Source organism: Microcebus murinus, chromosome 1 (genome assembly GCF_040939455.1).
Source record: "Microcebus murinus isolate Inina chromosome 1, M.murinus_Inina_mat1.0, whole genome shotgun sequence".
In the NCBI taxonomy this organism is placed as follows: Eukaryota; Metazoa; Chordata; class Mammalia; order Primates; family Cheirogaleidae; genus Microcebus; species Microcebus murinus.
Window position 1 is genome coordinate 124,111,840 of NC_134104.1, and position 26,831 is coordinate 124,138,670.

The 26,831-nt window shown below is 39.2% G+C and overlaps 1 protein-coding gene across 3 annotated transcripts in view; it reads right to left on the reverse strand.

Annotated features, from left to right (window-relative positions):
• Positions 1-26,831, reverse strand: part of NEK11 (NIMA related kinase 11) — a 250,945-nt gene that overhangs the window by 33,384 nt on the left and 190,730 nt on the right. For all 3 annotated transcript variants that reach the window (XM_076005375.1, XM_076005377.1, XM_012766914.3), the window contains one exon: positions 24,004-24,100. In XM_076005375.1, coding sequence (XP_075861490.1) covers positions 24,004-24,100 — 97 coding nt within the window. The remainder of the gene's footprint in view (positions 1-24,003; positions 24,101-26,831) is intronic.

Here is a 26,831-nt window from a genome sequence, read left to right on the forward strand (position 1 = left end):
AATCCTGAGAATTAGTCTTTGTAGTCCATGAGGTATCTCCTATAAAAATCTCATATTAATTTTCACATGAAAACCCAGTTCCCCACTGTAGCCCTACATTTTGCCCAGAGAAAACAAACCTATGTGTTTCTGAAAACTGCCCCTATGCACCTTTTCCTTAGGCTTAATCCACAATTCATCTAGGGGAACCAAGGATCTGAATTGTCATAGATTAGTGAGCAACTTTTTAGAGACTCAAGAGCACAATAAAGAAGAAAATTCATTTTTTATGACCCCATATTTCATTCATCCATTTACTCATCCAACAGCTATATATTGAACACATAATCTCTGTGTTCAGCAATCAGCAACAAACCAAAGAACCTATCCAGATCATTGTATTAATAGTATATTTTTCTATGGAAAAAATGCAATAAAGAAATCATATCTGCCATTTACAATGCAATGTTGCACCCTCACATTTCTGAATAAAAGGGAAGTTTTCTCTATAGCATTCTTCAGGCTGTCTGGCAAGAGACTCACCTCCTAATTTAATTTCCTTCCATTCTTCCATTTAAGCAGAAAATATTGTTTAATATTTAAGCAGAAAAAATTAGAAACCATTTGTCTTGTACCCAGATGTTCTAGCCCATGAAGAATCTTGGTGTGATTTTGGGAAGTAATGAAAGGTCACTGTCTGGGAGTTGTGTTTAATGAGAATACCTTTCTAAGCTACTGCAAGCAGGAGGAGAGGAAGTTGAGGCACCCATGCTTCTGATGGTAGGAGATCCATTTTATGCCAGATCTCAACTAGAAAATTACTCTGTATGTTCCAATGATTTTTTTTAACAATCAAAATAATAAATTCAGAGCCCAATTTGCATTGCTTTGTTTTTTCCCCCAAAGATTCAATTGAGAAAGAGTGTATGTCAATGAATTTTAAAATGTCTTTCTCAGGACCATGGCAAGTAGAATACTCAGAGAACAAGAGCCCCAATATTAGAGAGAGCTGTAAACCAAGCAAACAGCCTAAAGTATTCTGGGGGAATTGAGTAGCGCCAAGCACTTTACAGAATACATTAGAGGGTACAGGAGTTACAAAAGCCAGCCAATAGCAATTGTACTAAACTGAATCTTGAGAATCCTCAGGTGCATATTTAAATAATGTTTGCAAAATTATGAAAGAACTCCTAAAAAGAATAGGTCATCTCAGTCCAGGATAGAGTGGAATATGCAGAAGACCACCAGCAAAATGTATACTAGACAAGGAAAAGAAAGAATTATACCAGACTGAAGAAGTCATACTGTAAAAGGGCCATCCCCAATTCTTTTTTTTATTTTTTATTTCAGCATATTATGGGGGTACAAATGTTAAGGTTACATATATTGCCCATGCCCCCCTCCCCCCTCGAGTAAGAGTTTCAAGCGTGACCATCCCCCAGACCTTGCACATCTCACTCATTGTGTTTGTATATACCCATCCCCTCCTCCACCCCCCAACTGCCAGACACCAGATAAATGTTATTCCTATATGTCCACATAGGTGTTGATCCATTAATACCAATCTGCTGGTGAGTACATGTGGTGCTTGTTTTTCCATTCTTGAGATATTTCACTTAGTAGAAAGGGTTTCAGCTCTATCCAGGAAAATACAATACCATTGTTTCTTAAAGCTGAATAGTACTCCATGGTATACATATACCACGTTTTATTAATCCACTCATGTATTGATTGGCACCTGGGTTGTTTCCACGCCTTTGCGATTGCGAACTGTGCTGCTATAAACATTCGAGTGCAGGTGTCCCATTTGTAGAGTGTCATTTGTGTCATTTGATCTTCTTAAAGGAGGAGGTGGAAATTTATTGTGCTCATTTCCATAAATTTGCCCCCATATATTTGGCCATCAGAATTTGTTTTTACATATTTCTGCATTCATAAATTGTTCTCATGCCAGAATGTAAGGTTGATTACATGAAACAAATCCTTAAGATGCTTTAGACAGTTCTAAGTTAAGAATCCCTTCCATGTTTTACTATATTAAGACTTCCCTGGCTGTTACGGGTAAGATTCTACCGCCTGAAGAATGAGCAAACTAACCCAGCAGAACCCCTCACTGAAGATGGATGAGGCTCCACATGGAGTTACTAATGGATGCTATTCTGCATGTCCCCCTTCTCAGAATATCAATAATAGTGAATGTACTTTAACATTCCTTGATTAGGAGTTGGCCATAAAAATAGAAAGTCAAAACACCATTAGATAATGAATGCATGACAGTAAAGAGGCACACTCACCAAATCAGCCAAGGGCATCCCTGTCATTTATTCCTCAGAGAATTTAAATCAAAATCTGCCTTCAGTTTTCTTCTTATTCCTTCTTTAAGGGTCACATATTTTTAATTTTAAAAAATGAGAAGCAAATACTTAATTCTAATGAAACCCTAGAGATTATAAATTCTCTACGTACTCAAAGTTTTATCATTGAATGGAGTTAGATTCCTGGAAGACTAAATGGTTTAGTTCATTACAAGACAGCTTTTTATCACTAAGGAAGCCTAGCTTTAAGAAATTCACATCTGCATTTCCTGAAGAACTGCTGAAGATATTACTTCACTCAATATGCTCTACCTAAAACACCATGTGAGAAGTCTGCCTTTCCTCAAGAACTGGTAGCACCCTTGCATTCTTGATAATGAGAGTTAGGAATTGTATCATGTTTCTCCTTTTGACCTGGCTTTCTGGAAGCTCAGAGCCAAACTCTATACTCACAGAGCAACTGTGGTCAGCACATTAACTGCCTCAATTTCCCTTTGATTTTCATTTCTATATATGTTATTTTATTAGGCTTAATGTATATTGCATTTGATATAAAAATGGATTAAATAAACTTCTCTCAGGTGTTAGAGTTAAGCTCTGATCAGAAAAATATGCTATTCATATACATCAACTGGTAATTTGATTTTCAAATCCTTTTGACAAAGAGAGAATAAATATATTTTTAAATGAAGTAGACCTTCCATCCCTCAAAGGCAAAGACTGTGTCTTCTATTTCTCTCTCCACTCCCTACAGTAGTAAGCACTATTCTTTGCAAACAGCAGGGGCTCAGTATACACTACTACTGAAAGCAACAAGAGCTAACACATGCTTATTGGGGGTTTGGTCTATATTTCTTGAAAGCTGATACAACCTGGGAGGCTATTTTTAATGCCAAAACAGGAGGTATAGGATAACAAGATAGGTAGAAGACTTCTAGTTTCTGGTTTTCCATGTAAGGAACTTGGAACCACTCTGTCCCAACAATTAAAAAGCTGACCAGACTGAAAGATCAACGACTCTTCTAGGATACATGAGAGAGGTGAGGACCCAGGGAAGACTGCTGCCCCAAAGATTGAGAGGAGACAGGCAAATACATGGAGTCGGCTTACCAGAGCAAACTCACAGGTAGAAACCACCATGGTAACCAGTGCCAGGGTAGGAAAACATGAACTGAAAGTGATGAATTTCTGGAGGCTCAGGGTGGACAAATCTGAAAGTTAAAAACTCCAGGGAAACCCAGTCATGGGGAGGTCCTCATAATTTTGTAAGATTTACCTCTAGAAGTATGACCATGTTATCACAGTAAATACTGGAGAAATATCTCCTTGGGCTTCCAACAGGGGAAAGAGAAAGGAAACCATTTTGAGGTATGTCAGAGTACTCTGTTTTTTAAGCAAGGCCTGTCCTCAGGAGAAACTAGTTAATCAGAGCCTAACCTGCCGGTGTATTAGAAAAGCCTACCTGGCTCAGGGGAAAGGAAATGCCCAACTCCAGTCAGCTCTAGCTTTCCATGTGGGGGAAGAAAAATACCCAGCTCTACCCCATTCTACTTGCCACATGAGAGAAGGGAAATACCCAATTATAGCCCACTTTAGCCATCCTGTCCCACCTGTTGGGGGGGTGGGTAGAACAAAGCCAAGAAACACCTGTGATGTTCACAGCCCAGAGCCAAAGGCACACTAAAAGCCTGAGAGCTAATCCTAGAATGTCCTTGTAAAATGCTTCCCCTCTCCCCACACTTACCACCACATTACAACAGATCTTTTACTCAGTATATCATGTTTGGCTCTCAAGAAAAAAATTATAAGACAAGCTAAAAGGTAAAAAAGCACACTTTGAAGAAACAAAGCAAGTGCCAGAACCAGATGTGCCAGAGATGTTGAAATTATCAGACTAGGAAAGTAAAACAGCTACAATTAATATGCTAAGGGCTCTAAGGGGTAAAGTAGCCAGCATATAAGAACAGATGGGCAATGAAAGCAGGGAGATGGAGAATTCTGAGAAAAACCAATAGGAACTGGTAGTGATAAAAAAAAAAAAAAACAATAACACTGTAACAGAAGTTCTTCAAGAATACCTTTGATGGCTTATTATAATGGTAGATGCAAAATAGCTGACAAAAGAATCTCTGAGCTTAAGGATATCTCAATAAAAACCTCCAAAACCAAAAAGCAGCAAGAACAAAGCCTGAAAAAAAAAAAAAGAAAGAAAACAGAATATCCAAGGACTATGGGACACCTACAGAAAATATGACATTTATGTAATAAAAATACCAGAAGGAGAAAAAATAAAAGGAGCAGAAGAAATATTTAAAACAATAATAACTAAGAATTTCCTCAAGTTGATACCAGACACCAACCCACAGATTCAAGAAGCTCAGGAAACACCAAGCAAAGAAATCTACACCTCTGCATATCATTTCCAAACTACAAAGAAATCAAAAATAAAGAATAAATTTTGAAAGAATCCAGAGGAACAAAAACAAAACACCTCACCTATGCAGAAACAAAGACAAGAATTATATCTGTGTTGTTGGAAACCACACAAAAGCAAAAAAAGAATGGAATGAAATATTTAAAGTGTTGAGAGAAAAATCCCATCAACCTAGAATTCTGTACTTTGAGAAATTATCCTTCAAAAGTGAACAAAAATAAAGACTTTCTCGGACAAACAAGAGTGGAAGGAATTTGTTGCCAGTATATCTACCTTGCAAGAAATGTTAAGAGAGAGAAAAAAACATAGGTTAGAAACTCAGATCTATGTAAAAGAATGATCATTGAAAAAGGAATAAGTCAAGGTAAATAAAAACCTGAATTTTTCTTAATCTTAATTAATCTAATAGATAACTTTCCCCAAATAAAAACAGCAACAATGTATTCAATTATATATGCTTAGGTATATATCTTATGTGTATATATGGTTATGTATGTTTATATATAAATGAAATGAATGACAATAACTATATAAAGAATGAGAGGGAGGAATCAGGATTATTTTGTTATTAAAACTTACTCATACTATTCATGAAGTGTTACGGTGTTATTTGAAAGTGGAGTTAGATTAGTTGTAAATGTATATTGCAAATTACGGGGCAACACCTTAAAAAGGTTTAAAAAAGGTATAACTAATATGCTAAAAAAGGAGAGAGAATAGAATCATATAAAATGCTCAATTAAAACCACAAAAGAAAATCAATAGCATCCTGGTTAAAAACAGACCATATATTCATAATATGGAGTATTTTGCATCAGTTAAATAGAATGGGGCAGATTTTATGAACTTTGTGTAAAGGGTGATCTATTGTTTTAGAACCAAATTAATCTTAAAAACTGTTTGATGCAAAAAAAATTTACACTAAGATTACAGCCTAGCAATATGACATCCCATGGGATCAAATTCCACTCTTCTCTACCTTTGCCTTCAAGGTTTTCATGAAGTGTACTATAGGTTGAGTATCCCTAACACAAAAATCAAATATCCGAAATGCTCGAAAATCTGAAACTTTTGAGTGCTGACTTGATGCTCAAAGGAAATGCTCATAGGAACATTTCAGATTTCAGATTTTTGGATTAGGGATGCTGAACCATCAAGTATAATACAAATACCCCCAAATCTGAAAAAAATCTAAAACCTGAAATACTTCTGGTCCTGAGCATTCCAGAAAAGGAATACTCAATGTGTACTGACCATTTGAAGTAGCCTTAAAATAAAATCTTTATTTCCCCACTCACTCACACACACACACACACACACACACACACACACACACACACACATACACGCGCACGCACACACATGCGAAAGAAAGAGAAAGGATGGAAGACAAAACTAGAACAAAGAACAAAGGCAACACATAGAAAAAAATAAGAAATATTGTAGATAGTAGTCCAACTATGTCAGTGGGTCCATAAGAAACTCACTTTAAAGACACAACAGACTAAAAGCAAATGGATGGAGAAAAATATACTATGCAAACACTAATCAAAAGAAGGCAGGAGTAGCTATACTAATTTCAGACAAAGCAAACTTCAGAGCAAGGAAAGTTATCAGGGATAAATATAGGCATTACATAATGATAAAAAGGCCATTTCTCTAAGACATAACAATCCTTAACATGTATGTGCCTTAATGTGTTTGTGCCTAACAACAGAGTATCAAGATACATGAGGCAAAACTAATGGCAGTGAAAGGAGAAATAGATAAATCCACTATCATTGTTGGAGACTTCAATATCCTTCTATCATAAATAAACCCAGCAGACAGAAAATCAGTAAGGACTTAGTTGAACTTGACAACACCATCAATCAAGTGGATATAATTGACATCTATAGACTATGTTATGCAACAAGAACAGAATATAACTCTCCTGAAACTCACATGGAACTAAGACAGACTATATTCAGGGCCAAAAAACACTTTAACATTTTTTTTAAAAAAGAGAAATCACACAATTCTACTCTCAGACCACAATGGAATTAAACCAGAAATTAATAATAGAAAGGACACTGAAAAATCCCCAAATACTGAGATTAAACAACATATTTCTAAATAACACGGGGGTTAAAGAAGAAATCTCATGAGAAACATAAAAATATTTTGAACTAAATGAAAATGAAAACAATTCATCAAAATTTGTGGGATTCAGTGAAAGCAGTGCATAGGAGAAAATTTATAGCATTGAATGAATATATTAGAAAAGAAGAAAGATATAAAATCAATAGTCTGGGTTTATACCTTAAGAAACTAGAAAAAAATAAAGCAAATTAAATCCAAAGTGAGCAGAAGAAAAAAAAAAAGAATTGGAGCATAAATTAATGAAATTGAAAACAGGAAATCAATAGAGAAAATCTAGAAAACCAAATGCTAGTTCTTTGAAAAGATCAATGAAGTCAATGAGGCTCTAGCCAGGCTAATTAAGAAAAAAAAAGGGCAAGTGGGAACCCAAACTGCTAATATCAGAAATGAAAAAGAGGACATCACTATAGATCCAATGGACATTAAAAGGATAATAAAATAACACTATGAAGAATACTATGCCTACAAATTTGATAACTTAGATAAAATGGACCAATTCTTTAAAAGAAACAATTTGCCAAAACTCACACAAAAATAAATAGACCATCTGTTTATATATATATAAAAAAATATATGAAATTGGATTGGTGAGGGTGCACACATTTTGATATAAGACAGGACCACACGTGAGCTCAGCATCCTGCCCATACTGCCAGGCATCAAGGGTAGGCCTGTGACCTCTCAAGACACCATCACCACAGCATAATCAATAGTGTGAAACAGAGGCTCAGCCATTTCTGACTTGCTCGGGAAAACCTTCCTATGTCTAATGTTATTTATCTGCTGAGAGACCTGGATAAGAAGTTGGCTTTCCTCAGGCCTCCCTGGAAAACTCACTCACTTGTCTGCTTCAATCAAAGGCCCCACTCTTTAACTAAAGCAGTCAAGAACTTGCACAATTTGACTTACAGAGGCTCTGTTAAGAAGCCCAAATTCTCATCTCACCTTTGGATGACAGGTAGGGCAAATGTGAGCATGCCCTTTCACCATCTCTCCACACCGTGCTGCACCATGATGGCAGGGTCAGGAGCAGTAGGTTTGTCTTATCAAGAACCTCTGCGTGATAACAAACCATGCTGAGAAGGAGTGTGCCCTGGCCCAGTGGTTGTTGGGACACAGGCTGAGGTGCTGCTTCCAGGTCTGGAACTATGTACCACCTAGAACGTGAGATCTAGGCACAGGAGTGGACAAACATTTCTAATGGGAGAAAGTCAGGCTTGTCCTCTTTATCTGTCACAGGTGACCCTAAGCAAAAATGGTTATAAATCAAGTCCCATTAGTCATTGCTGTTCCATAGGCAGAGGCCCTATGGGAGGCATTTTGTGGTCCTACCATGGTATGTGCAAGTGCCTTCCAAAGACTCGTAGCCACCCTTCATGACCAGGGAATAAAAAGACCCATGAGAAAGTTCTTCCATCACACACAATGAAAACACTTAATGTTACATAATTCACCTGGGGCTGAATTGTGTCCCCTGCTAGAATTCATATGTTGAAGCCCTAACCCCCAGTACCTCAGGATGTGACTGTATTTGGAGACAAGAGCTTGAAAGATGTGATTAAGTTAAAACAAGGCTATTAGGGTGAGCCCTAATCCAATCTGACTGGTGTCCTTATAGGAAGAAATTTGTACTCAAAAAGAGACCAAGGATGAGGGTACATATAGAAAAAAGGCTACTTGAGGACACTGTGAGAAAGTGAAAATGAAATGAGCCAGGGAGAGAACCCCCAGGAGAAACCAAACCACCAATACCTTGAGCTTGGACTTCCACAATCCAAAACCATCAGAAAATACATTTCTGTTGTTTAAGCCACCTGGTCTATGGTATTTTGTTATGGCAACCCAAGCAGATTTATACACCTGATTTTCTGAGGAGTTCTGATGAATTGTTTTAGTCTGAGAAGGACAGTGAACATTTTATAGTTCTACTATTTTAATGTTTATCTACTACCTGGTTTGTTTATACTCTCTTATTTCACAAAGCATTTGAGGGAGCCTAAAAGAATCTACACTATACAAAATATTAAACTAATTAGTTGAAATCAGGGTTAAAGGCAAATAAAGTCAGGAAAGTAACAAGCTAAGAGTAAAATTAATACACAGATATTCATACCATATAGTCTTACAGGGGAGAGGCAAATTTGATTCCATGATTCTTAATGACCAAAGCAGAGAAGAAAACATATCAGTGCATTCACCAAGCCAAGTCCTAGGATTAAAAGCAAACTTGTTACTCAGGAGAAACATCTTCCAAGATACTGAACCTGGAGATAAAGAGAATCCACATGTGGAGGAGGAACTCCTGACAACACAGCATGATACAGAAGGTGACAATGAACTGACACTGGTATCTCTCGTCATACCCTTATTGCAAGGTGACAACATGAGATCATAGCATCTTCAGGACAACCAACTGGGGGTGAGAGCAAATGGGCAGAGGAGACCACCTTCCCCCCCAAATTCATAGTCATGAGATAGGTGGGTGCTGTGGTGATATTTAGAAGATAGGGAGAAATGGGTGGTATCCATCTCTTTCCAGAAAACCTACATGAATATAGTTTATTGCCATCAAATTTATGATGAAGATTGGGGAACAAAGAGCTCATGATAATTATGTGTCATGTCCAGGGAGAGGGATACTCCTGGGATAAGGTGGAAAAAGGCAAGGCAAACCAAGGAGCTCAGCCTTCCTCACAGAGTATTACTGGCATAGTAGTTTTCTCTAAGGCTAAGATGCCAAGAGGAAGCACAGATCAGAATGCTCTGGAGTTAGACCAGGGTGGGCCAGCTCTGGAGAGTTGAAGGACTTGTGGCTAGTAGGTCAAATCCACAGGCTTTCCTAGCTTGGCAGACGGAGAAAAGTACTTCTGAGATTCTCTTATGATTCAGATATTACCTGGCACATCAGTCAATGAATACAATATCGTCCTTAAAAATATCACATGTAACTGGGCTCAAAACAAAGATCCTTGGACCAGCTTTGAAGTAGATCAAGTGGCCAAATTAGGTCCCATTCCTACAACATGGTCTTGACTCTCTTGTCAGCAGGGCCCTCTGCATTGAACACCTTTGGCCACACCAAAAGCATGCCTGTTCCTACAAGGTTACTTCTCCACCCAGTCCGGCTTCCATGAGCACAGGCAGACAGAAAATACCTGCTCTTTCATGTGGAGTTGAAAACACCATGGCTCTAATATTCTTCCCATTTTTCTAAGGTTTTGCCCATTATTCTGTATCTGCCTCTACCCAGAGTGCTTCCAGCTGTTCTGTTTGCCCACTCAGGTTGTACAGGGGTGGCTTGCTCCCATGTGCCCTCACACCCAGAGAGCTTAAGGAAGGACAGCTGTGACTCCCTGGCTCTACCTCACCTTATCAAGAATCCAAAATAACATCTGTTTAGATTTTTTTTTTTGCCAATACCTTCATATCTTACTTCCTGAGGTTCCATGATTTAGGAGCCCAGATGTGACAGTTTAATCCATGGGTGGATTCAAAAGGTTTGTGTTGCATGCTATCTTTTTCTAACTTGGCAAATTGAAAACTATTAGTCAAAATTCAATGAACATAGCAATAAATATTAGACTTCCTGCTTAACCTGTGGTAGTTAGTGGTGTTTAGGGTTTTCAACATTGAATAAATTATAGATATTTAAAAATAAAATAAGAACAGCTGTGTTGATTTATTATAATTTTATCATAAACATGCTCAATTGTTTCAAAATAATGCTTATTGCCCTCAGCTGGGAAAAGTACATGTTAACAATTTAGGCATGGTTTTAATGGAAATCAAACATATATAACATACTTGATTTATGACTCTAAAAAGAAAAAGAACAAGGAAGAGTAAATGGAAGATGCTAGAAAGACTGAAGAAAACTTGGCATATGAACATAAATACTGCCCAAGAAGTCCTTGAACTTTGCTCCCACATGTTCCCTATTCCTTACATGTAAATTAAGAACCATTGCTTTTGGGCAAAGAACCTTCATTTGTTGGTTACCAAGCCTTCCTTACGGCAACGTTTTTGTTGTTTTGAAACTGAACTGTTGATTTTAATCAGTGGCTCTTTCAGAAATTCTTCCTGTGCTGACTTTTTATTAAAGAAAGAAAATGTCAGAGGCATAACTAACACCTCTTCAATGCGATTCAGAAAGCAGACAAGAAATGAACCATCACTTCATCTGCTTCTCCACTGAAGGGTTATTTCAATCAGTGAGACAGAAAGAGCTTTATTCATAAAGCACTTGGAAATCCTGCAACAGTAAGTTCTCAGTATTAAATGTGTGTGTGTATTGTATGTGTATAAATATGACAAAGTAGAAGCCTGGGCTGAGAGAATGAGCTGTCAGTCAAAATATAGATATCAATACCTACCGACTCAGAAAAACAGCACATGAAAGGGCATAAAATTTGACAGCAGATAGACCAACCCCGGCTGGCAGCTTTAGCCATGGGTATTTTAATTAACCTCTCTGTATCACAGGTTCTTTATCTTCAAAGTGGGTTGGCATGTACTTATGACTACCAAATGAGAACAAGTGGGTGCCAGAGCAAGATACTAGGTATATAAAAGGCCTTTGGTGATCAAAAGTCTCCTTTAGCATTCCTGCAAGGATCTAGACTTTTGTGTCATTCAGCTGCCTCTGTCCCCATATCACCTTGGCAATGCCTATCAGCTCTGGTTTTAGAATTAGTCTGACTTCTATTCAAAATGTAGCCTTGCCACTTACTAGCTGTATGACAGTGGGAAAGTTTCTTAACCTCCTAAGATACCACCTCTTTACCTGTGAAAGAGAGAGTCCTGCCCACTTCACAGGTGTATGGTGGGGACTGCATGCAGTGGAAGGCGTCTGCCTTAGCACACTCCCTGGCACAGAGCAGGTGTGCACTGAAAGCAAGCCTTCCTCCACATAAACATTGTTAAGGCTTTGGTCCAGCTAGGAACCTGAGCTGTTATATTACAAACCTCACACTACTCCATCTTGGAAACATTTTTACAAGTGATTGCTACTGCTCCATGAGCTATATATGAGGTTAACAAGAAGGAGAATGAAAGGTCTTGGACTTCTCATCTTCAGTTTAACCTTCCTCAGTCAAGGTCTTCTTATGATTGAAAGTGAAAGAAAAATTTCAAGAACTTGTGAGCCACCTATCTGAGACTGAACCAATTACTAGGTTGACCTCAGTGTTACTTACAGAACCTCCTCGTGCCTTCTTCAGCCTCTAAATAGTTGACTTCAGCCCACATCACAGCCCTCCACCAGGGCTGGTCTCTGACCTTGCCAATGCCTCTCCAAAGAGCTGACATAAGAGTTCAACGATAAAATTGCCAGGAACTCTCCCCAGCCTTGCAGCACTCAAGGAAGGCTGTGCAGCCCCAGCAGCTAACACAAGATCAAGTGCCATCTGGCTAAAGAACAGACATTTATGACACACACCCAAAATACAGAAACCAGTTTTGGGCATCAGAAGTGGCATGCACTGGGCCAGCCATGCTTGCACAGGTGAGTTGATGTGTGTAGCCCATTCAACATACCAGGGCACTAGACAGCTCCATGAGAATCACCTTTTTCTCATCTTCCTCAACGAAGACTATAGATAAAACGCCCACTTACAGGAGAGACAACACCCGCTTGGGCATGATGTGCATGTCACTACACTGATGTTTGCTCTCTAGGCATTAATCATCTAAGACTGATGACATCAAAAATCAGCAGGCCTGGAAAGTTGGTTCCTCCCGGGTATTAGGGATTTAAAGCACCACAAATCCCTTCTCCTCCTTAAGATTATCCATACAAAATTCCTGAATAAATGGCTAAGTGAAAAGAAAATAGTATCACTTTTGTTAACCTTTGCATGCAGCATCATTTGCCTCTCAAAAAGCAAGGTTTCTGGTAGGCTGTGTTGGACATCTCAGCCGAAACCTGAGGCCAAAAGTGGCCTCTTTCCTTCCACTCCAAATCTAGATTTTGGGATATTTTGTGCACTTTTATTCTCAAATGTGTTTGCTGTAAGAGATGAAAATATAGCTTCCTAAATTCCAAAATATATACCAAAAGCAAGTAAAATAGATCACACAGTGAAAGATTACATTTATAAAAGAGAAAAATAGGTATATGATAGAATAAAACATAAAATCCAAAAGTTTGATGACATACTTTGTGAGGAAACAGCACTCTCAAACATTGCTAATGGGAATGCAAAATGGCATTTGGAAATGTCTACGAAATCATATATGCTCTTATCCTCTGACCAAGCAATCTCACTTCTAGAAATTTCAAAGGTGAACTGGCAATAAAGCAACAACAACAAAAACTGAATGTACAAGACTATTCATTATAGTACTAAGTGTACTAGCTAAAGATTAGAAATACTCCCATGTCCATCATTAAGAGACGATTGAATAAACAATGGTGCATTCACACAAAGGAGAACTTGGAAACTATAAAAAGGAACGAAGCATATTTCTATACACTACTGTGAAGAAACCTCCAGAATATGCTGCTAAATGAAAGAGACAAAAGAGTGTATAATATGCAACCAATTTCTTAAGAAGTGAGAGAGGAATACATTTATTTGGATATATTTTAAAAGGAAAACATGAACCATGAATTTTTTTTTAATGGAAGGGAGGAAGTAGGGTAAAGGATGAGGATAGAAGGGTCTTTAAAATATGCCTTTTTATGGATTTAACTTCAGACACATGGAAACATGTTCCATCATTAATAAACAAAAGTAATAAAACAAAATCAGTTAAAAAATTTGAAACAAAATGACATTAAAAAACCTGTGTATGCCCACACAGAGAATAGTGATTCAACTGAGCATAGACCACCACACACATGTGAGGAAATTACTGAGGTGAAGGAAAGAACCACCTGAGAAAGTCAGAGAGAATAGTACTTGAGCTCACAGTGGGCTAGGAATAGTGCTTCTTTTTTTTTTTTTTTTTTTGAGACAGAGTCTCGCTTTGTTGCCCAGAGTGAGTGCCGTGGCGTCAGCCCAGCTCACAGCAACCTCAAACTCCTGGGCTCAAGCGATCCTCCTGCCTCAGCCTTCCCAGTAGCTGGGACTACAGGCATGCACCACCATGCCCAGATAATTTTTTCTATATATATTAGTTCACCAATTAATTTCTTTCTATTTGTAGTAGAGATGGGGTCTTGCTCTTGCTCAGGCTGGTTTAGAACTCCTGACCTTGCGCAATCCGCCTGCCTCGGCCTTTCAGAGTGCTAGGATTACAGGAGTAAGCCACCGTGCCCAGCCAATAGTGCTTCTTTATACCTTCAGACCTGCCAAACTGGGAAATCTGATCATTCCTTGATCACTGGGTGGAGTACACAGAAGAGTCTTGCCTCGGTGGTGGGAAATAACTAACTGTACTCTAAATGAGGCCCTGGTCCCACACAATAAAGCTTAAAAGTAAGACCCACAAGTGTTAAACTGTTTCCAAATAGTTAACACCAAGATCCAGACTATTTACTGGGATACAAAAATATCTGACACCCAACAAGGTAAAACTCACAACATCAAAGACATAAAAATAATTAGCATAACTGTATTCTACTTGTTGAAATAGCTAAAGAAAACAGTGAACATGTTAAGCAGAGACAAGGAAGATAGAACAAAAAGACTCAAATCAAACTTCTAAAAATAAAACTACAATGTCTGAGATAAAAAAAAAATACACTGAATGTTTAACTCTTAACTCAATTTTTCTGTGAACCTTAAACTGCTCTGAAAAATAAAATCTCTTTATGAACAAGCACCAAATAGGATTAATACCAGATAAGACATTGCAGAAGAAAAGATAGGAGAATTTGAAAATGTGGCAATAGTAGTGATCTAAATGAAAAAAAAAAAAGGAGCGGGGGAGGCAGCCTTAAAAAAAAGACACTTGCACTAGAATGTTTATTGAAGCACAATTCACAATCACAAAGATGTAGAATCAATCCAACTGCCCATCAATTCATGAGTGGATTAATAAAATGTAGTACATGAACACCATGGAGTACTATTCAGCCATTAAAAATGAATTTTGCAACAATCTGGATGGAACTGGAGACCATTCTCCTAAGGGAAGTATTATGAGAATGGAAAATAAACGCCACATGTACTGACTATTAAATTGGAACTAACTGATCAGCATTCATGTGCACAGATGGAAGTAAAAAATCGTGTGGATGGGAGGAGGGAGGTAGGGATGGGTGAAATAATATCTAATGGGTACAACGTACACTGTCTGGGGGATGGTAACACTTACAACTTTCTCATGCAGTGCAAAAGCAATCCATGTAACCAAAACATTTGTACCCCTGTAATATTCTGAAATGATAAAAACAAGAAAAAGAACAGAGCAACAGTTAACTGTGGGACAGCCTCAAGCAGCCTAATGTGTAATTGTGGTTCCCACAGGGGAGGACATGCATCCCTACAGATAGAAAATTCTTTTCCTGTGTTCTCTGCATGAATTGGAGACATGAGTGAGATGTGGGGTGTGTCACCACAAGATGCCAACTCGGTCATTAAGACAATGTCTTAGGGTCCAAATGCTTTACAGGCCATTGACTTCCAGCTGGAAAAGTGGGCCCAGAAGCTCACCCAGACCCTCAGGCCTCGTCCATGGCTTCCCATTCTCAGGATGAGTCTTGGTGAGGTGGATCCGATCCCTAGAAACCCCAATGGAGTGAGGCGTTGGAAGCCCTTGACCCCCATTTTTCCCTGGCACCAAGGTGACAAGTCCTTGACAGGAAAACCAGTCATTCAACCACACAATTTCCTGGGTAGAAATTTCTTCCAACAGAAGACTCTTAGGGGGGCCCAAAAAACCTAGGGACAGGTGTGAGTGAGGTATCTGAGACTTAACCCAAAACCTGACTCACCTTGTGACAGGTTCTGTGGGGAATGAAGGAATTCAGAACTACAAGGGTCTAACACATGACTTTTCATAGATCTAAATCCATATGCACAACTACTGTCCCATTACAATTGGGATCTATAATGCTAAGTAATGATTCCACTTATATGACATTATGGAAAAGGAAAAACTATAGGGACAGAAAACAGATTGTTGTTGCCAGGGGCAAGGTACGGTGGGAAAGTTGACCATAAAGGAGCAGCACAAGGCATTTTGAGGGGAGAGAAACTGTTCTATAATCTTGATTGTGCTGGCGGCTATACAACCATTTGCACTTTTCAACATTAATAGAACTATGTACTAAAAAGAGTGAGTTTTATGGTGTACAAATAAAGTGATACATTTGTCAAAACTCACAGGACTATATATTTTAAAAAGTGAGTTTCACTGTGTATATATTATACCTTCCTTATTAAAATAAATGGAAACATGAATTTTAAAAGCGTAAAAAATTAGAGTCTTAAAAACATAATATTATTTTATATAATATTTGACTTTTATTAAAACTGATCCCAATTTACACTCTGGTAACAAGTGCCTCCCTAGGGCAAAAGTCTTCTTGGGTCAATGCTTCTCAAACTTTAATGTATATATGAATATCCAGACGGTTTGTTAAAATGCAGGTTCTGATTCATGAGGGGTGAGGTCAGAGAGTCTGTATTTCTCAAAACCTTCCCAGTGACATCAGTGGTGCTGGTCATGGACCACACTCTCTCTAAGTATTAATAGTGAGGCCCAGGACACCAATGAGACCACTTGATGTGTAATACGAAGCTGAGGCCAAGAGAACTATTTATTCAGATCGAACAAGTCTTTCATGGCATGATAGGTTGCTTCAGCCTGTGTGAGTTAAAGGCTCAGTCTCTTGGTGACAGTGTGCCACTTACTCTCCTCAGAGCTGAAAGCTTCCCAGTTGTCATTCCATAGGGCCTCCTTTTTGGCCTAGTAGGAGCCCAGTGCCAGGCCTAGAATTGAATCTATCTTGAGCTGGTAAAAAAGATCTTTTCAATAGAAAACCAGAAATTCTGCCCTGAGAACAGAGGCCTTAGGAGGCCCATAACGTCACAAAGGCCCATCCACCTATCTACCTACCTATCCACCCATCCATCCTTACATAAATAGCACCTACCCAACCATCTATCCATCCATCCACCCATTCATCTATTCATCCACTCATCCAACCACCCATCCATCCATATATAAATAGCAATCTCTCTTCAAATGTACATGAAAATTACTCAGCCAGAAAGTCAATACAGATTTCTTATCATTCTGCTGACATTTCAGTGACTTTGAGCAGCACCACCTAACAACTGCTAAGAGCTGAGTGCTACCTGTGCCCCAGCAGAGAAGTTTCATTTGTGGAGTGGTCTCCCCACAGGAGTAAGTGGCTATGGCAGGAAGTCAAGTGTTGGAGGATGGCGAATGGTTGGCTTTCATATTCAACAACTTCATGACATTTTCCCAAAGAACGGCATTGGCACTTTTTTTTTTTCCACATGCTAAAAAATTACTATACAAACAGACAGCTTCTTCACCTGTGGATGCCCTCAGTTATAAAACATCACTTAGAAGACTAACATGTACCAACACCTTCACATACTTGTCTTGGAACTTTTCAGAAGGAAGCAACTACATATATATTGAGAGTCTATTGTAAGTTACTGACATTTATTGAGCACTTACTTCATACCATAAATTATCCTTAGTGCACTTCAAACATCTCAACTCACCCAAGCAACAACTCTATCAAGTAGGAACCATTATTAGTCTCACTTTACAGATGATAAACCTGAGACACAAGGAGCCTGTGTAACTTGTCCAGCAACACATGTTAGTGAATGCTAAGCAGGGATATATAAATCCCAGCAGTCAGCCCCCTGTACCTTTCCTCCTGACCGCTGTACTAGGGTCTGCTCTGTCTGACATTACATGTACTAATACTCACTAAGCTCCAGGGTCCCCCAAGTGAGAGAACTTGGAGAGGGGTGGCAGTTTGATTATCAGGTTTGATGTTCCCCAATTTCCTCATAGAGCTTCACTTTCTCACAGTAGGAAATGACAAAGCCATTTGCCTGATACCCTTAAACTTCCACACACTAAGTAAGCCTTCAGAGGCACTGATTACTGAGCTAGAAGGTTTGTTCTTACCTATATCTTGCTTTTGCTTATGTAAATATGGGGAAGACTATGACAGGGGCAGATGGGGCAGGGAAATTTAGGAGCTCAGTTTTGGATATCCTGAGTCTGAGGTGTCTAATGGACACCCAAGGGAAAATGTCAAAGAGCAGGTAGAAATTCACATATTTACTGAAATATTAATGGACTAAAGATATGATAAACAACACTTCCTTAAAAGTAACATGGGAGAATAGGTGGGAGTATAGCAAAACAAGATTAGTCATGGGTTGATAATTGTTGAGCTGGTTGGGTTGATGAGTCCATGGGAGTTAAATATAATATTCTGACTACTTTTGTATATGTCTGTAACTTACCAAAATTAAATTTTTAAAAATTCAGAAGAGCACACAGCATTGTTTATGTAGGATACCATAAAAAATGTATAACCTAGATCTAATGATGAGGAAACACCAGATCAACTCAAAATGAGGGGCATCTTACAAAACAACTGGCCTATACTTTTTCAAAAATGTCTGTGTCATGAAGGACAAAGAATGACTGAGGAACTATTCCAGAATAAATACACCAGAGAAACATGCAACTGAGTATAATGTGTGATTCTGGCTTGTATCCTGCATCAGAAAAAACAACTGCTAGAATGGATATTATTGGGGTAAACAATGAAATTTGTATATGGATTGGTGTATTAAATAATAGTACATACTGATGTGAAATTGCCTAAATGTAATCATCATAATGTGGTTATATAAGAGAATGTTCTTGCTTTTAGGAGCTAAACATTTAAATATTTAGGGATGAAGAATCATGATGCATAAAATCTATTCTCAAATGACTCAGTAATAATTTATAAGCATATATTATATAGACACATATAAAGAGAGATTGCACAAATGTGGCAAAATATTAACAATTGGTAAATCTAGGTGAAGGATACAGAAGTAAACATCCTGCTCAGTCATGGTCCCTTCCCAGGGTGGCCCACATATGATATTTGATTGACTTGGGTGGCAAAGGCTTGGCCCTTGTGCCCCAACATCCAGCCTCAGAGCTCCCTATAGGTGGGCAGAGGCCTCCGCTGACCTGTATCACAGCTTGGCTTCTCCTTTGGCCAGCCTTCTTCCTTCCTCCTTCTTTCTACAGGTGTTGGCCTCAGGAACACTCCTTCACAAACCTCCTCCTACACATCAACCTTCATCTCTGGGTCTACTTCCTGGGGATCCAGCTGTGGCAGTAAAATGACCATTTTGCAGATAAGGAAATAGAATCTTAAGAAATCACTTGCCAAAGGTTAGAAAGCCATTTATTAGTGAAGCCAAGATTCAGACTCTAAATCTGCTGACCTCCAGCTTCTCTTCCTTTCTCCTTAACTCTCCAAATCCTCCCTCTCTATGAAGGCCAAGGCCAAGTTCCCTCTTCTCCCAGAGGCCTCCCCACTTCCCCTTTCCAACCTCAGAGCTCCCACCATCTGTTCTGTTTGGCACATGACTGTGGTTCCACTTGGGGACTTCTCTTAACCATCACTTCACATTATATAACCATTGTGTTGTCATTTAACTTTTTACATTTGAAGTTTGGTGCTTCCTCTACATTATAATCTCTCTGGTGACAAATGTCATTAACTGTTCCTCTTTGCATCCCAACAGTTGCCATCCACGTGCTGAGCACGCAGCACATCACTTTGCAGTGAAAGAGCAGCAGGATTCCCTCTCTCTGGCTTTGTTCTAAGTCTCAGAAGCTGACAAAACACAACATGCTTAAATGATACACAGCTATGCAGCCTCAATTTCCTTTTTCTCTTTTCTGGTATAGGAACTCATGACATGGAATACAAGGGGATAGCAGGTTATTTTTCAAGAGGAGCAATGCCATCATGGGGAAGTAGCCTAAACTGCATTGGCCCACACTGAAAAGTTGAGCCAGAAAATACTTGGTCAAATTCAGTCAAGCAATAAGAAAGAAAATAACATACCAGGAATAAACCACTAGACTGCATCTTGGTCAATTGTTTTGGCAAAACTACTTTAATTTTAATTATTTAAAGCATTTCATAACATTCTAGGAAACGGGGTATCATGTACTTTGCCAAAGTAATGAAATCTTAGATTAAAAATCTGATACCATGTTATTAACTTTTAAGGGTGACATAAGCAAACCGCTTTTCTTCTCTTTAAAGATTATAAACTGGGAGATTAGCAAAGCCTTCTACATCATCTCCTAGCAAGGAAAGGTGCAGGAAGGCAGAGGCAGGAAAGATTAGTCTGAATTACCTTGCTTCCAATTTCTGGGAATTGCTTGTTGCCATGGTAATTGTTACTGTATGACCACTCTGGTATAAGCAGGACTTGAAAACAATAAGTTATCTAAACATATTAAACAGCTTTAGGTTTGGATAATTTTCAGCATTTTTTCTCTTTTGCTTTCAAACATTAGCCTGGATGATGATGCACTCTATGGCAAGAACAATATAAATACAAATCAACTGAAAAATAATTCTTGCTAAACTTCCCTAACTATTCAACCAGCACCTATATATATATATGTATATATACCTATATGTATATATAGGTATATGTATGTGTGTGTGTATATATATATAATATATGTGTGTATACATATATATATATGAAGTGAATTTTGGAAAGAAGTTTCTAAGTTGGAACACCTATAGTAGGGGTCAGCAAACTATATAGCCCACAAGTCAAATCTGGCCTGCCACTTGTTTTTGTATCTCCTGAAAGCTAAAGAATTGTTTTTACATTTTTAAATGGCTGAAAAAAAATTTTTAAATAATATTTTGTGATATCTGAAAATCATATGAAATTCAAACTTCAGCCCCCAAATAATGGTTTATTGAATGACAGCCATGCATATTTATTCACATATTATCTATGGCTGCTTTTGTGCCACAACAGCAGAATTGAGTAATTGTGACAGAAACTGTATGTCCTGCAGAGCCTAAAATATTTACTGTCTAGCCCTTTACAAAGAAAGTTTACCAACCTTGTTCTAGAGACATGATTTGTACAGAGTAAGTTAGACTAAGAGACTGGGTGTCTCTCCTTTGTCAAAAATTCTGTAACAGGAGCCTTTGATGGAGAATCAAGTCTTTTCAACTGAGCTGTTGCCTGTTGCATTCACCATGGCATGTAGGAAAGTATATTTGTGGAGAACAAGTGGAATAGCATCTGCTATGGTTTGAATGTTTGTGTCCCCTTCAGAACTCATCCTGAAACTTAGTCCCCAATGCAAAGGTATTAAGAGGTGGGACCTTTTAGGAGGTGAACAGGCATTCATGGAGGAATTAGTGAACTTATAAAAGGGTTGGAGGGAACTAGCCAGGCCCCTTTTACTTTTCAGTCACTTCTGCCATGTGCGTACACAGCATTCAAGATGCCACGTTGAAGCAGACCAGAGCCTCACCAGACACTGAATCTTCCAGTACCTTGATCTTAGACTTCTCAGCCTCCATAACTGTGAGCAATACATTGACACTGTTTGTAAATTACCCAGTCTCAGGTATTTTGTTAGAGCAGCACAAATGAGCTAAGACCAAAATTGGTGCTAAGAAGTAGGGTGTTGCTATAACAAATACCTAAAACTGTGGAAGGAGCTCTGGAACTGGGTAATAGATAGAGGCTAGACTGTAAAGGGCCATTCTGATGAGGGTTCAAAGGAAGAGGAGAGCTGTAGAGCCTGAGGCTTCTCAGAGATTATCTAAGGTTGTGAACAGGAGGTTGGCATAAATATATATGGACAGTAAAGACTATTCTGAGGTGGTCTCAGATGGAAATAGGAAATATATTATTGGAAACTGGAGCAAAGGCCATCCTTGTTGTGAAGTGGCAAAGAACTTAGGTGAACTATGTCTGTGTCCTAGTGCTTTGTGGAAGGCAGAACATGTCAATGATGAACTAGGATATTTGGTGGAGAAAATATCTAAGCAAGTGTTGAGAGTGTTGTATGGTTTCTCTTGACTGCTTATAGTAAAATTCAGGAAGAAAGAAATGAATGAAAAACAACTAATAATCAAAACGGAAGCAGAATTTTAAAGTAAAATTCTCAGCCTGCCCATATAAAGAATAAAACAGCATGTTTGGGGAAGCAAATCAAGGGTGTGGACAAGTGAATGTTTGATAAGGAGATTAGCATGAATAGAAGAAAGCCAGATGTTATTCATCAAGCTAATGGAAGAATGACCCCATAGGCATTTTATAGATTTTTAAAGTTGCTATTCCCATCACAGGCCCAGAGTGCCAGGGACTTGAGGGTAGAATGGTTTTAAAGGAGAGGCCCAGGAAGCCCATGGGATCTTGGGGCTTGCTGCCCAGCACCACCTCAAGTTTCTGCTCCATGCATTTGAGTTCAATGTTCCTTGGCCACCCAAGGAGGTGTGGGTCCAGGAGTCCCAGGTGTGGCTAGGGCTGCCATTCTAGATAGCATAAGTGGTAAACCTTGGCAGCACCTGTACAGTGCCATCTCTGCAGGTGCACAGAGTAGAAGAGTTGTGGAGACATGGCTACCTCCACCTAGATTTCAAAGGATGATTCAGGGAGATTTGGGGCCCAAGCAGAGAACTGCCTGCCACAGGGGTGGGACCACCACAGAGAGTCCCCACAGGGGCAATGCCTAATGAAGCTGTGAAAGCAGGGCCACCCCCAAGACCCAAGACTGTAGAGTCACCAGTATACAACTCCAGCCTGGGAGAGCCTTGAGACAAGACTCTAACCATGAGAGCTGTGGTGTAGGCTATGTCCAACAAAGCTCTGGGGGTGGTGTTGCCCAGAGCCTTGGGGATCCAACCCCCAGGCCAGGGTGTCTGGAAGACAGGACATGGAGTCAAACAAGGCTATTCTCAAGCCTCAGGATTTAATGTTGTTTGCCTTGTTAGGTTTTGGACTTACTTGGGACCAGCTACCCCTTTCTTCTTTCCTATTTCTTCCTTTTGAAAAGGGAATATCTGTCCTATGACTGTCCCACTATTGTTATTTTAGAAGTACATAACAGCCTTTGATTTCGCAGGCTCACAGCTGGAGCAGGAATTTGCCTCCAGATGAATCACACCTTTGATTCTCACCCATATATGATTTAGATGATATTTAGATGAGATTTTGGACTCCAGACTTTTGAGTTGATGCTGAAAATAGTTAAAAGACTTTTGGGGCTACTGGGATGGAATGAATGTACCTTGTATGTGAGAAGGACATGAATTTTGGAAGTCCAGGGGAAGAATATTATGGTTTAAGTGTATACATCCCTTCAAAATTCATATGTTGAAACTTAATTTCCAATATAATAGTATTAAGAGGTGGGGCCTTTAGGAGATTGTTTTAGTCCATTTTCTGTTATTTTGACAGAATACCACAGACTGGGCAATTTATAAAAGAAAAGAGATTTATTTGGCTCATGTTTCTGGAGGCTGGGAAGTCCAAAAATACGGAGCTGGTATCTGGTGAGGGCTTCATGCTACATTATCCCATAGTGGAAGGGCAGAAGGCATCACATGGTGAGTGAGCACAAAAACAAAGAGAAAATGGGAGCCAAATTTGCTCCTTTATCAGGAGATGACAGCCTTAATCCATTCGTGAGGGCTGAGCCTTTATGGCCTAATCATCTTTTAAAGACCCTACTTCTTAATACTGTTACAATGACAGTTAAATTTCCAATATGTGAACTTTGGGGTACATATTCAAAGTATAGCAGAGGTGATTAGGTCATGAGGGCTCCTCCCTCCTGAACAGAATTAAGGCCCTTATAAAGGAGGCCTCACATAGTGATCGGTTCTTTTCACCCTTCTGCCTTCCACTATGGGAGGACACAGTAACAAGGCACCATCTTAGAAGCAGAAAGCAGCCCTCACCAGATCCAGATCCAGAAATTACTCATTCCTTGATCTTGAACTTCCCAGCCTTCAGAGCTATGAGAAATAAATGTATGCTTTTTATAAATTACCCAGCTTCAGGTATTTTGTTATAGGAGCACAAATCAATTAAGACAGCATCACATGTCTGGATCACCCACTTGGTGAATATATCCCAACACTGCACCCTCCTAGGGGTCAGACAACACATTACTTACTCCCTCATGTGTTTCATCTTGGTCCCAGCCATCACGCTGTTGAGAACTGTTGGTCCTGGAGATACGTCTGCGGCTGCACTGGTGATGGTCCTTGTTTCTGAAAATCAATGCACAGCCCTTACTGACTTCATCAGCACTCCTGCAACTTTCAGGCAACATCCAAGGGCAATCAGAAAACAGAAGCTAATCCACGTTTGCCACGTGGTAATGCTACATTAATTAGAGATGAATTCAATTATAACATGTACATTAAGAAGATTTATTCCAAATGACAAGATTATTTACAGCTTTAATATGCACAATGAATTTCAGGACCAAGCCTCTCTCAAAAAGGATTGTTTAAAAATAACACCATTATTTAAAAAAGATGAGCTGTTTATATCAGAAAACTCAGGGGGAAGTGTATCTACAGAAAAGCAAATGTTCTTACGGGGCTTTGGGCCATTCTCTTTCAGCAGGTGGGAATATTTGTTTAAATGACTAGGAATTTTTCTAATAAGCTTAGTTTTCCTTTTATCTTAATCTCATACCTGAGCATTAGCATTTTTTGCAACGGAAAGCAGAAAGCTGACCAGGGCTCATATCTGCAGCTCTAAACCCCAGCAGAATGAAGCAGAAGGTTCAGAAGGTAAAGAGTTGGTAATGAAAGCTGTGGTGTTATGAAATCTACTGAGAGAGCTACAATTTTTACTGAAATACCCTCGAGGTCTTTATAAAACTGAAGGTAAAGAAATAGTTTATCAACTGAAATAACACTGCTTCCCATTAAGAAGCTAAAAGTGAGAGTTCAGGGTAATCCATAGAGCTGGATTTACAATTTGGCCCTTGGGCTGCCTTTTCCTCCCTATGCATTTCCCTGGCTCTCCCACAAGGTGCCTCAAAACCATCAGTTAAAAACTTTGTCCACTCTAATACTTATTTATAAATTATATCCATGTATTTGCTATGTGAGAGAGAAGGGACACATACTGTGAAACTCCTGGTCTTTTCTCAATGGATCTCATATAACATGTGACTGTCTGACTTTGAGACTATCCAAAGAAGTATGGTCCAATCCCCATTTTACATATTACTAGAGTTTTATTTCATATATATATATATATATACATATATATATATACACACACACACATACACACACACACACACACACACACACACACATATATATATATATTTGAGACAGAGTCTCACTCTGTTACCCTGGCTAGAGTGCTATGGCATCAGCCTAGCTCACAGCAACCTCAAACTCCTGGGCTCAAGTGATCCTTCTGCCTCAGCCTCCCAAGTAGCTGGGACTACAGGCATGTGCCACTATGCCCGCCTAATTTTTTCTATTTTTGGTAGAGATGGGGTCTCGCTCTTGCTCAGGCTGGTCTCAAACTCCTGAACTCAAATGATCCTCCCTCCTCGGCCTCCTAGAGTGCTAGGATTATGGTCATGAGCCACCGCGCCCAGCCTATTTCTTATATTTTTAAATTTGAAAACTCAAATGCAAATTCTAATATATTTCATTTCTTTTGCACTACCCCTTAGGGCATGCATCCCACTTTGAACTTCTTGCTTGTATAGATATCATTGAGATGACTGTTCTCCTGCTTAACTCTTTGCAAACATCTCTCATCTTTCCTCAGATCCCTAGTCATGGAGTTACTGGATCAACAGGTATGAACTTTTTAAAGGGCACATTACAAATAAACAACTTGCCTTTCCTAGTACATCATAGTTGTGCCTCCATATTAAAGACACAAGTATCAGTGACTGGTTGCTCCCATTTCTCACCTGGAGATGACCCCTTCCACACCTGGAGAGAAAACCTGCCTCAGCCCTCACTGTCACTGGACACCAGCCTTATGTCAGCTCCCCCTCTCCCACCTTCCCACCAGCTTTGGCCGGGACAGACCTTCCTCAGGGAAAGCTTGAGGACTGGGCAGGAGGAAGGCACAGGGGTTCAATTGATATTCATGTTGGTTGCTTTTTACAATCATCTTGCCCAGAACCTGAAAAGTTACTAAACTACTACACTGTGCCAGGTAACCCACTTGACACCTCAAATATCAGTTCTGCCAAGAACAAAAGGTAGGTGCTCCTTTCCCACCTTTTCCAGAGAGAGCTTGCAAGCACTTGGAAGCTTGCAAAGGCTTATGCAAATAAAGGTCAAAGCAATTTCCAGGAGAGCTGCAATTTATTTTAAGCTGGCCACCGTTCCCCTCAATAAGGCTCTCAGCATTGCCAGGGAAGATGCTAAGCCTTGAGCCCAAGGGTAGAAAACAGAGCAAATACAATTTTAAGAAAGGTTGGCAAAGCTTGGTGCTCAGAGTAATTCTTTTTTCAGTGTTTCTTACTGGCCAGCATTTTTTCCCCTCTCCATCCTACCTTTCAATATGAACAGCAGTTGCTTTATGTAAAAAAAAAAAAAAGAAAAAAGAAAAAGAAAATTAACAATTATGATAAAAACAATTGGGACTAGAATCAATAGACATCATCTAATAGGTCATTGAATCCCAGAGTGTGTTTTAGTTCATTGTTTCTCCATGAGGATTCTGCTTTTGTAGGTCTGGGTAGGGCCTGAGATTCTGCATTTCTAACAAGTTTCTAGGTGATACCAATGCTGCTGGTCCTGGAACCACACTTTGAGCAGTAAGGTTCTAGACAGGCCAGCTACATAATTTGTGGGGCCCAGTGCTAAATGACAATGCAGGAACCCTGTTCAAGAAATAAGAGAAAAGCTGTTTTCTTCTGCAGGCTCTCTCTGGCCCTGTCATGGTGTTTTTTACTGCTGATTTAATGTCATTCTCCCTCTGGAATTAGGATATATACTCTCAAGG